The 13,319-nt window shown below is 37.6% G+C and overlaps 1 protein-coding gene across 2 annotated transcripts in view; it reads right to left on the reverse strand.

Annotated features, from left to right (window-relative positions):
- Positions 1–13,319, reverse strand: part of clcn2b (chloride channel, voltage-sensitive 2b) — a 274,822-nt gene that overhangs the window by 213,785 nt on the left and 47,718 nt on the right. For both annotated transcript variants that reach the window (XM_014023466.1, XM_014023465.1), the window contains exon 2: positions 10,938–11,085. In XM_014023466.1, the coding sequence (XP_013878920.1) occupies positions 10,938–11,085 (148 nt within the window). The remainder of the gene's footprint in view (positions 1–10,937; positions 11,086–13,319) is intronic.

The raw sequence follows: 13,319 nt of genomic DNA on the forward strand, positions 1-13,319 counted from the left end.
TTTCAATGATTTGACCGATTAATCGATTAATCGAAAAAATAATCAACAGATTAATCGATTATTAAAATAATCGTTAGTTGCAGCCCTAGTTGCTTGTACAGTCAGTGTTTACCCTTTTTGGTGAAGGAACTCAAAATAATTTCATGTTAAACATCAGCTTTAAAAACTAAACTATGTGAGCAACATTCTGTAATTTTACCCCAACATTTACTGTATTTTAATCAATGGATGACTGAAAAAATATAATGCACTGTGTGATATTTATTCATCCAGTGTGAACAGAAAGCCTGAAGTTATGAGGCTTCATAGTTGGCGTGCAGCAAACACAGACACCTTCAAAATCTATACTTTTTGTTTCTCCAAGCTGCTTCCCTCAGACTTTAGAGCTGTGAAGTTCAACGCTGCCCCCTGCTGACCAATAAAAACAGTAACAAGCTGTTCCCTACAGACTGCACCGGCTGGTTGAACAGCCAACAGTTGGTGAAAACACCATATGTTCCCTCTTGTGGCACTTGTTTTTCTATTTATGGAGGAATTATGGGTACGTAAATCATTCAGTTTTACTCCAAAGAACCAGAGTCTCTAATCAGGCCAGACTGTTTCACATAAAACTTTCCACTTACTTCCTGAATAATAAGAGAAAAAAAAAGTCTTTCAATATTTCCTGTATAAATTTAAAGGCCTAGCATACTGTAAAACAAATGCAGATTTTAGGACACCTTCCATGTTGAAGTTTTTGATGATTATTCATTTAGTGACAAACGACATGTCAAGTTACAGATATTTAAAAAAATATTATCAGCAATCTTGTGTTATTTTGTAGGGATCTTGCATATTAATTGTGGTATGTGTTGTAGATTGTAGGAAAATGTTTTGACTCAAAAAGTTAATGGATATATTGAATGATTACACTGTTAAAGTTATAATAAAATCTACCAATGGCTTGTGAGATATTTAGCTCATTCTACACTTAGATACACAGAAATAGGCATAAAAGTCATTGACCTTTTATATTTGGTAGTGGACAACAAATCACTACAGAAGAAATCTTTGTATACTTTTAAGTAAGAGAGCCAAAAGCAACATGCTTTTCTGAATGAGTTAACAATAAATTGTGTAGTTATTTTTTTAAGTTTGTTACCAGTTAAGTTTTGGTATTAAGCTGATACAAATATATCAACCATCCATCATCTACACATGCTTGTTTCTGTTAATATTCATCAGTTGTTAGGCAAAATGCAGAATAAACCCTGGACAAGCTACCATCAAAGGCCCATGTAAATATACGCAGTATAGATAATGAAGTATTAACATCTAGGCACTATTTTAAGGTGTCAGTTAACCTAACACACTTATATTTAAAGTGAGAATGTGAGAAAATCCACACATGCAAATTTCACACAGAGGCTCCAGCCAGGAGTCAAACACGGGATTTACTTTCTGCAAGACAACAGCGCTCACCAACTGTTCTTCCATGACGTTCAAATTAAATGTATTTAAACATCTTGTTCTCAAGAGATTCATGTTACGAAAAGGTTGTGTCACCTCTGACAAAAACTAAACTGGATTTAGCATCCCGAAAAGAGCTGTGGAACAAGTCTTATTGTTTGATCTTGGAACAAATGTACAACAGCTTTAATAAAAAAAAAAAAAAGCAATTCAGCTTTTTTTAAGTTTTGAAAGGGCAAGGGTCCTGCTGATGCAGCAGGACTGAAACAAGTCTTCAGGGGAATGATGGATGTGGAGACCAACTAGTAGGGCACATGTAGCCAAGCTTTAAATGAAAACCTTGTAAAATTCACAGGTGAAAAGTGAACTCTTTAGCCTCCACTGTGTTTAGGATCTAATTACAGCAACAGTTCTTTGTTAAAAGTCACGGACTTGATCTAAGCACATTGTAAACCTGCATTTTTGCTTGTAATCACAGAGTCTTAGTTAATTAACATGTTTTTTTAGCCATGTTAAACATTGCAAAAATATCCATCTAATCAAGTCTTACAATCATATATCCAACCAAAAAGTAGTTTTGATCTTTTGAAATTGATATGCTAAGCAAGAGCAGAATGTGTTAATTTATTCATTTTGATTCTTTTCCTTATTTCAAGAAGTCTCAGCAAGTTCAATTGTCTTACTGCACTGGCAAATTATTTCACTTAGTTTAAGAAGATTCAGATTATAATCTAGTATTTTAAATTTATTTTTAGGTGGTTAATCTTTCCAGTGAAATGCTAAACTCTAGTCAATATTATGTCTTTTAACCTTGTGTTATTAAACCGTCGTCAGAACACACTGAGCAGCTTTGCCATTTGTTTTGGGTATTGTGTGCCACATTTTCATTGTTGTGTTAGGTATATTCTATATAAAAACACACATCCCTCATAGGTGGTTCCACTACATTACCAGTTTGGGTCCTCTTACAGAAGCACCTGGGAGCTTCAGGGTTCTGAACACTAGCTGTTCCTAAGACTGCACTCATCTGGACAGAGATCTCTGAGGATGTTTCTGGGATCCACTGGAGCCACTCTTCCTGTTTAATGGTTACAGCAATGACGGGTGCTCCAATAATCACTGGCACCACTGGGACCAGTGTTGTTGCACCAAACGTGCAGTTTAGGACTGTAAGGCAAAAATGTTCAAGTTTGGATTCATCAGACCATGAAACATTTTCTTGCACGCTTTTGAGAGAATTTGGTTCATTTTTAAAAAGAAACATTTTTATGAACTTGAACCTTTTTCGTTGTAAAAAGACAAAGGTTTTCGACCTTGTAATGCTCCCCTATAGTCTAGGCTTTAGAAGAATACAGGAGATGCTTGCCAGGAATTCCTGCAGCTCCTTCTGTGTTGCCGTAGGCCTCTTGGCAGCCTCCCTGACTGCTTTCTGCCTTATCTTTTCTTCATTTTTGGAGGAACATCCAGTTCTTCGTGTACCATTGTAAAATATTGGCCTTTTACCAAAAAAGTGTAAACTTTTATATCCATTGAGCAAGTGTCCCAGCAGACCGCTTATTTTATGGTGACGGAATTGGCAAAACCTTGAGTGTAAAGAAAAACACCAAGTGTTATGATCATTGTAAAAGAAAATAAATAAAAATTTGACCAATTAAACTGAAGCTGGAAAAAAATTATTTAAATGTTTGACCTTTCATGTCATATGTGGACATCAGTCAATTTCGACATCAAGTATTTAATTTACCTAATGTGTTTAAAGCCTCAAAGCTATTGCACTTTTTGTTTGTTTATTTAGCAATTTTCTGCTGGCTAATATCAATTAACTGTGGTGGTCAGCTTGAATTGTATTGACTTTAAAAGGTCAGTCTGTTGCAGATGTCCATTTAATGTTTCCTTTATGAAAGTTGCAACTAAGTTTGTCCAGTGGTTCATGAGTTATTTTGGTATCAGACACATATGGGAAAAACATTTTTGGCTGCTGTAAAAGAAGAAAAGGACCATGCCATACATTTTATTTTTAAATAGGTCCAATATTCTATTTATTCCGGCTGATCAATTGTTGTCTCAATATGCAGTTTGAGAATTTAGAGGCCTTTGTGAGAGACAACATAACATGAACCTTTTGAAACAAATAACTTTAAATGATGCCATTTGATCCTGTTACCTTGAACTGACATCAGGCCTGATAACGTTCAATGCTACCAGGCGACACCCACTGACCCGACAAAAGTATCTCAGCAACACAATCCACAACACTGCAGGTGATGATTACGAAAAAGATGCCTGTTGCTCAAACTATTTTTCTGTCGTTACATTTCACAGTGAGCAACAAGTGGAGCTGCTAAGACTGCATGGCTCTTGTGGGTCTATTGCCGGCATATTACACACACACACACACACACACACACACACACACACACACACACACACACACACACCTAAAGGAAAAAAGCGTTCTTGAGGACAGAGGATGCTGATGACAGGCAGGAGGCAGCTGCTGCACCACTCAGCAGCAAACGAGCAGGAAGGTGTGGGTTTTTCTGGGTCTTGTGTGTGTACACAAAATATTCTTCATCTTTTCATGCATGTGTGGATAAACTACAGCCTCTGCACTCATAACTCACTGTAAATGACACACCGCGTGTATGTGTCAATTTTATGTTTGCTCCTGTTTTATGGCTTCACCTCACTGTGTATGTTTATATTTGCCTTTTTCCTCCTGCAGATGCATCATAGTGTGTGCAAACAATACTTTTCATGCTAGAAGCTGCCTGCTGGTGCAGTAAATCAGTGGCACTTTGGGGCTCTGATCCATGTGAGGAGAATGAGAAGAAATGCTGCCAGTGAAATATTGACAAAAAAATCTGCTCATTAGAACAAAATTGTCTTGAGAAATGGTTTTGTAATTTTACAACACTTAGGGGGCTCTCCATCTTCAGAGTTATCAGAAGTGCTGGTTTCAAGAAAACTTCAGTGATAACAAGCTTCAGCTGATAAGGATCTGAAAACACTGACATTTTTACTCATACAGCTGTAATAACGAAGCTCCATCTGTCTTGGTTTTCAGTTGCTGTCTGTGTGGGCCTTTCTGTCTGAAGTTTAGTCTTTAGTAAGTGAAATGCTCACTTGGTTTGAGATCAGGTGACTGACTTGACCACTCAAGAATATTCTTATTTGCTTTTATAACTTCCTGGGTTGCTTTGGCTTTATGCTTTGGGTCATTGTCTATCTGTATTATTTTTTGCCAATTAATCAGTTTGGCTGTATTTGGCTGGATCTGAGTACACAGTATGGCTCTGAATATCATCTGGCTGCTTCTGTCTTGTGTCACATCATCAATCAACACTTGTGACTCAGTGCCACAAGCAGACATGCATGCCCAAGCCATCACACATCGTCCACCGTGTTTTCCAGATGATGTGGTATGTTTTGGATCATGAGTTGTACCATGCCTTCGTCATATTTTCTCTTTCCATCATTCTGGTAGAGGTTGATCTTGGTTTCATCTGTCCAAAGAACATTCATCCAGAACTGTGCTGACTTTTTTAGGTGTTTTTAGTAAAGTCCAATCTAGCCTTTTTATTCTTTAGGCTTATGAGTATCTTTCACCGTGCAGTGAACCCTCTGTATTTATTTTCATGCAGTCTTCTCTTTATGGTAGATATGGATAATGATACTTCTACCTCCTGGAGAGTGTTGTTCACTTGGTTGGCTGTTGTGAAGGGGTTGCTCTTAACAGTGGAATATACAGTAGCCTGCGATCACTCATCACTGTTGTCTTCCATGGGCATCCAGGTCTTTTTGCATTGATGAGTTCACAAGTGCTTTCTTTCTCAGGATGCACTAAATTTTTGGCACTCCTAATATTGTGGCATTTGCTCACACGTTTTTTTTCTGTTTTCGCAACTGAAGGAAGACTTGTTTCACCCACATGGAGGGCTCCTTTGACCACATATTTTTTCACAGCAAAATCTTCCAAATACAAGCACCACACCTCACATCAACTCCAGGCCTTTTATTCTGCGTCATTGAGAATTACATAATGAAGGGATTGCCCACACCTGTCCATGAAATAGCTTTTGATTCACTTATCCAATTACTTTTGGTCCCTTTAAAAACAGGGTGGCACATGTTAAGGAGCTGAACTCCTAAACCCTTCATAAAGCTGAATGTCTGGACTTCATATACATGTCATTCCTCTGAGCAAGGTAAAAAAGAAAAATGTTCTGTGATTTGCAGGCTGGCACATCTTCCTCATTAATAAACAATGAAACCACAGACAATTGAAGCAATTCTGCCCCCTGCAGTTTGTGTATTTCATTGCGGATACAAATGAACATTTGCGTGGTTAAATAACAATATTTTATTCAGTGTAGACTAATTTTTATAATTAACATAATTGTTTACTTCAAATAATCTGTGTAGCACTCGATATTACGTCTTGCATACAGAGAGAAAAGGAGGAAGAAGAAACCATGTTCAAACAATCTGACTACATGTGGTGAGAGCTGCAACAATGAAAATAAAAACTGGAAAAAAATTCCTTAAAAGTACATCAAATACTTCACCTAATATGTTGTTTACCAGGGACAAAATCTAAAAATAAAACTAAATCTAAAAATATATTGTCACAGACTGTTCACTCGTCTGTGCTCAAACTGTATAAATCACATTTCACATGACTATATACAGTGGTTTGCAAAAGTATTCATACCCCTTGAACTTTTCCATATTTTGTCACATTACAACCACAAACATAAATATATTTCACTGGAATTTAATGTGAAAGACCAACACAAAGTGGTATACAATTGTGAAGTGGAAGCAAAATTTTACATGAATCAAAACATTTTTTACAAATAAAAAACTGAAAAGTGCGACGTGCAAAAGTATTCAGCCCCCTTTTCCCTGAGTGCAACCAATTGCATTCAGAAGTTGCCTGATGACTGCTAATGACTCAAAAGGGTCCACCTGTGTGTAATCTAATCTCAGTACAAATACAGCTGCTCCGTGACGGCCTCAGATGTTGGTTAAGAGAATATTGGGGAGCAAACAGCATCATGAAGTCCAAAGAACACACCAGACAGGTTAGGAATATGGTTTTGGAGAAGTTTAAAGCAGGCTTAGGTTATAAAAAGATTTCCCAAGCTTTGAACATCTCACGGAGCACTGTTCAATCCATCATCTAGAAATGGAAAGAGTATGGCACCACAGTAAACCTGCCAAGACAAGGCCGTCCACCTAAACTTACAGGCCGAACAAGGAGATCACTGATCAGAGAGGCAGCCAAGAGGCCCATGGTGACTCTGGATGAAATGCAGAGAGCCACAGCTCAGGTGGGGGAAACTGTCCACAGGACAACAATTAGTCGTGCACTACACAAATGTGGTCTTTATGGAAGAGTGGCAAGGAGAAAGCCATTGTTAAAAGAAAACCATAAGAAGTCCCGTTTGCAGTTTGCCAGAAGCCATGTTGAGGACACAGCAAACATGTGGAAGAAGGTGCTTTGGTCAGACGAGACCAAAATTGAACTTTTTGGCCACAATGCAAAACGCTATGTGTGGCGGAGAAAGAACACTGCACATCACTCTGAAAACACCATCCCCACTGTCAAATATGGTGGTGGCAGCATCATGCTCTGGGGGTGCTTCTCTTCAGCAGGGACCGGGAAGTTGGTCAAAGTTGATGGGAAGATGGATGGAGCCAAATACAGGGCAATCTTGGAAGAAAACCTGTTGGAGTCAGCAAAAGATTTGAGACTGGGGCGGAGGTTCACCTTCCAGCAGGACAACGACCCTAAACATAAAGCCAAAGCTACAATGGAGTGGTTTAAAAAAAAGAATATTCATGTGTTAGAATGGCCCAGTCAAAGTCCAGACCTAAACCCAATTGAGAATTTGTGGCAAGATCTCAAAACTGCTGTTCACAAACGCTCTCCATCCAATCTGACTGAGCTTGAGCTGTTTTGCAAGGAGGAATGGGCAAGAATTGCAGTCACTAGATGTGCAAAGCTGGTGGAGACATACCCTAAAAGACTTGCAGCTGTAATTGCAGCAAAAGGTGGCTCCACAAAGTATTGACTCAGGGGGGCTGAATAATTTTGCACATCGCACTTTTCAGTTTTTTATTTGTAAAAAATGTTTTGATTCATGTAAAATTTTGCTTCCACTTCACAATTGTATACCACTTTGTGTTGGTCTTTCACATTAAATTCCAGTGAAATATATTTATGTTTGTGGTTGTAATGTGACAAAATATGGAAAAGTTCAAGGGGTATGAATACTTTTGCAAACCACTGTATATACATATTCCTGTTTTTGTTGTCCTATAATTACAACTTATAGAAAATAACCAAGGACCATTTTAGTTAATATATGTTTACAGAATGTTGAGGAAAAAAACAGAGAGCAAAGTTAATACAAAAAGAAGGGGGCAGGGTTATGTTGGGGTTATGTTTAAGGCGGCCGCGTGACGAAACGCAGCCGCCTTTTAAAACATGTCCAAAAAATACTGAAACAAACATACCTTTAAACACAAATTGATCTATACCTCTAAAATTAAAGTATCTAGAGTTGTGAGACTTTTTACACATTTACAACAATGTAATTGTGACATTTATAATGTTTAATGAAGAAAATATGATTTACTTTACACGGTCTTTAATGTTGGTGTTCTTTTAGCAGGACAATTATTTGTTCAATTTCCTTGCAACTCTGACAAAGTTCAGCAGAATGAAGGTTAGTTCACAAGAAATTTAAAAGTATGTCCATCTTAAATGCCTAGAGAACAAGTATACAGTACAGAAGTTGTTTTTTTTTTCTTCTCATTTTAACCCATTGATATCCAAGGCATCTTTTTCACAAGGTTTGAGTAATCTTGTGCAAAGACAGACAAGAATTCATTTTAAAAAATCCTGGATTCAGATAGGTTCATAAATGTTGAGTAATTTGTGCACAGACAGAAAAACGAACAAAACTGCTATGAAAAACATAACCTCAATGCGTCCAATTTTCAGGCAAGACTTAAATAATATATTGTACAAATAACAAAATAACTTTAGCTAAATTTTTGAACAAAGAATGTGCCCAAAGATAAGTGACCATCTACACATTAATGTGTGTGTTTTGTGTGTGTCTCAGAGGTAGAAAAAAACAAGATGAGAATAAAGGTCAAGAGACATGGATTTCAGACTTTCCTTAACCTGTGTTTATAGCCTGTTTCATCCTGTTCCATGTCCTGTGCGCAGTGTTATCTGATTCTTTTATTATGACCGTCTCACACTCTCTCTCTCACACACACACACACACACACACACACACACACACCATCAACAGAATTAAGATAAGGATAGAGAAATGTCCATGTAAATCCTCCTGTGTATGTATGTTTACATGCTGACAAATGTGCAGTAAAAAGATTATTGTAAGGATCATTTTTTCTATCGTGACTCCAGTTCAGATCCATCATTGTTTTTAGCATTAGGTTTATACCACTAAAAATGTTCACATGGTGTGGGCCGTTTATGCAGTGATGCTGAAGATTTCATTGAGAGCACATAAAAGTATTTTTTTTTAATCATTGATAGGGGTCTTGCCCCACAGCTGAGATGTGGACTGTAATCACAAGCAACAACTTGTAAGAATCCGTTTTATCCTTTTGCCAGTAAAGGTTACACAAATAACCTTTTTTTCTGTCAGTGACATTCTCAGACTTCCATTAATTTAAAAGAGTTACGGAGTTGTCTCTAAAAGGTCTCCATGATCTGTGGAAACTGTTAATAGTAAAGCCGCAGTTCATTACAGGAGCAGCTTTCTAGGAACTGTTTTAAACAGTCAATTAGATCCATCTTTTATTTACAGACAGGAGAACAATGTTCATATTCCGATGTTTTTTTAAAAAAGGTTTCAAGTAGTACTGAGCATCGGGTCTCGAGTATCGGTTGGAAATGAGACTAACATGTTGATTCTTCTGAAATCATTCAAATTTTTAAATTCTGATTTCTACTTTCGATACCCAGTCTGCCAACCGAAAGAAGAAGCTGCCGGAACGCCAACACAGACAATCCGCCGGTTGTGTGTGCAAATGTACATTGTGTGGCAGCAATCGACAGTGTGGCTTAAAGGGGCAATATTATGTGTTTCTCAGTTACTTTATTATGGTAGAGAACTTAAACATATGCCTATGTCACCTTTAGTTGTTATTAAAATGCTGTTTTTTATGTTTAAATAGAAAATAAACTCCTCATCATTTCTGTTTCTAAACACCTTGAAATTGGCCTCTGTCTCTTTAAGAACCTCCTTCCACTTTTGTCCCACCCATTTCAACACGTGTGTGTGGGGGGGGGGGGGGCGGTGCTGTGAAATGGAAGCTCAGTGTAGTTTACTTGGCATCTGAAAATACATTTCCTCAAAAGGTAATTTGAATTTAAAAAGGGCTGCGCTGAGAAATAGTATTGGGAGCTCAGCAGATAGTTTCAGTTTCACTTTCAGTTTCACCAGCTGTTTGCTTTGTTGCTGCTGAGAGTCTACAGGAGTCAGAGGTGGGGTGTGGGGGTTGGGGGTAGGGAGGTGTGCTCCATGATGAAGAAGCTCAGCTTGGAGACACAGCCCAGAGACGGAGCTGGTCCCAAAACGTGTTTCTAATCCCAACCAGTTGTTTTTGCGCCCCTGCCTGGTTGCCTACAGGATTTATCAAATATGCATGAATGAGTCAAAGTAAGACTCTGGGTATGTTTTTGATGAGAGGAAAATATTGCAACATGATATAAAACTCAAAAAAGTTGATTTTACACGACAAAGCCACTTTAACTTTAATAAAAGAATATTATAGGGATGGGTACAGAAACTGCATTTTTTCAGAACCGGTTCCATGTGATAAATTTTGACCGGATCGACAAGTTCCAGCCTTAACGGCATTGTTATTGGTACTGGAATAGTGGCACGACAAGGGCTGACACTAGACATGCTGTGTTGTTTAGAAAAACAAAAAAGCTATTTTTTCACCTTTCACAGTCTGATTTCCCTATGCTGTCTGTCCCAACACAAAGAAGAGGGGCTTGATAACAACAAGAAATTTCAGTGCAGATGCGACAATTCACAGAGTATCCCTGTGCAAAGTAAATTCATGACATTTATGTTAAATTTCACAAGTTTGATATTTATATAGTGGTCGATAATAGCCCTATGATGAGATTAAGTTCATAAAAAGTAAAAAATTCACATAATTAAAATCCAGAAAGAACTCTGGTTAGCTTCTTCATTTGAAACATGTAAACTTTGCTGACCTTGCCTCTAAAAAAAATAAATAAATAAAAATCAGAATCGGGAAACGTTAGGAGCTGGGATCGAAACGAGAAACCAGAATTGGAACTGTAATTGTTCAACTTCAAACGAACAACAACGTCCTCTGGATTGAGTCATTATGATGTTAGTTACAGACGATAAAAACTTTATTTGCTTCCCCATGACTTGTTGTGGTTTAGCACTTACTGCGGCATTTAGCACAGCGTCCCTTGTACTCCAGCAGGTCCAAGGTCCGGCTTTGTCCACTGAATGATCGCCTCTGACCACTTTCCCTCAGGCGAGCAGCCTCTTCCTTAGCGTACACCCCAAGTTCCTGGGTGTACCGCCCATACATCTGCAAAGAAACAGAGCAAAACATTTATCATTAAAACGGCAAACACATTCTGGGCAGTCGAAAAACTGTCTACCTAACCAAGTATTTTTTTATCATTTATTCAGACAAAAAGCTCCTTTTTTTCTGTATCTTTTTTGTTTTTGTAAAATTATTTGGCCTTGTTTCCCTAGAAAGTTTCCTTATTTCAATAATCTTACCAAGCACAATTGTTCTTATTCCATTGGCAGATTATTTCACTTCAATCGAGTCTGAATTGTCTCATATTTCTTACATTAAGTTAAAATAATCTTCCAGTGGAATAACAACAATTGCACTTGGTAAGTAATAAGGAAAATTTCAAAGCTAAATAGTCTTACATTCTGCTCTTATTAAACTTAAAATATGATCAAAATGTTTTGTCTGGATATATGAAAAAAAAAAGACTGTTAGATGGATAGTTTTTCCAGTATGCACAGTTTAAAAAAATCAACATGAAGGCTCATGTCCATTTTTCTGACAAGTCGGTCTGCCGAAACATTCAGACAAAGTACTGTTGATGTCTTAACAGCTAATAATAATAATAATAATAATAATAACAACTCAAGGATGAACCGCACATCTTTCAAAGACCAGGCATGTTAATACAAATAAGATGGACTTTACCTGCTTTAAAACATATACAAATTATATTTGCAATGTGTTTTTTTCTAACCAGTCATTGGGATTTTTACATCTGAGATTCAAAACTGCATTTGTCAAAGTTTCAGAAAGCCACTCATTGTCTCCTGACCTGGTTTTAAAAATGGTCAAACCTCAACAGTGACAGAGACTCAGGAATAGCAGACACACACCCACAAAGATGCAGACTCAGCAGTGCAAAAAAAACAGGAAGAACAAAGTTCTACTAACTGTGCTGTCATCTGCACCACCTCCCATGATATTCTTGGATGCTTGACAAGAACAAGGGCACAAATGCTTTCCTTCTGGCTGCCTTAAAACGGGCTTCCTAAAACAATTTCTACAGGTCAGTTGAGGCAACTGATGCCAATTTCAGCAGAATAAAGGTGCTGGTGAAAGGTGAGGAAGAGTAAAAACAATACCACCAAAAAAAAGTGCATATTAATTTGCTTTTTCCAAAATAAAAGAAACATTTGGGCAATTAAAATTCGTTTTGCCTGCTGTGCTGCCATAAAATGTGGGTGATCCTGGTTTGTTAATTTGTCTGTCTGTTAGCAACATACCTCATAACTCCCAGATCCCTAAACCACGCTTTTGGGTAAGATTTTTGGAGGATAGCACCGTGCAACCATCATCCCCTCCAGTCCAAAGGGGTTTGGACTGGAGGGGATGGGATTTGAACCTCATCATGGAAAGTATAAAACCTGATAAAATGGTTGCTTCTGGGGAACTTTGTGTTGTGTACATACAATAAAAAGCAATACACAACTACAAAAACTGCACGATTTCCTTGGATTTCTGGGACTTTTTTTTCTAGCTGCGTTTTCTAACCCAAATTTCCATGCAGCTCCGCTGCAGTCTGGTCGGGTCCTGTCCTGTTTGGCCAAGCATGAGGAACTCAGAAGCATGTGCTGGAAATGCGAGATTGTGCAATAAATCCAGTGATGAATGTCGAAGTCAGGGCAAACTAGATCATTCTGTGTTGGACTGAGTAAACGCAGTTGAAATTGCATCGTTGTTGTGTTTTTCAAACTTTTGACCTCAAACTAAAATCAACATGTTTTATGGGTGCATTCATGCGTTGTGTGCGACATGTTTCCATCAGCTTTCCAAACAATAGTATGAATGAACGGTACATTTTGACAGCATTTATGTATAAATATTTCCATATATTTATTAATAAAGCAAGGGTTTCAACAAAACTGGTCTGTCTTTGGTTAATTACTTTGAAAATACAGAAGTTGTGTTCATTCCTTTTCCTGATTGTGTGACGGGATCCTTGTAGATTGATTCTGGAGCAGCAACAGCGTCGGGCAAAATCAATGGACGTGCACAGCCATGAGTATTTACAGGTGCTGGTCATAAAATTAGAATATCATGAAAAAGTAGATTTATTTCAGTAATTCCATTTAAAAAGTGAAACTTGTATATTATATTCATACATTACATACAAACTCATATATTTCAAATGTTTATTTCGTTTAATTTTGATGATTACAAATGAAAATCTCAAATTCAGCATATCAGAAAATTAGAATCTTGTGAAAAGGTTCAAAATGGATGGCACCTGTTACCAC

This window comes from Austrofundulus limnaeus, unplaced genomic scaffold (assembly GCF_001266775.1).
Source record: "Austrofundulus limnaeus strain Quisiro unplaced genomic scaffold, Austrofundulus_limnaeus-1.0 Scaffold371, whole genome shotgun sequence".
NCBI lineage: Eukaryota > Metazoa > Chordata > Actinopteri > Cyprinodontiformes > Rivulidae > Austrofundulus > Austrofundulus limnaeus.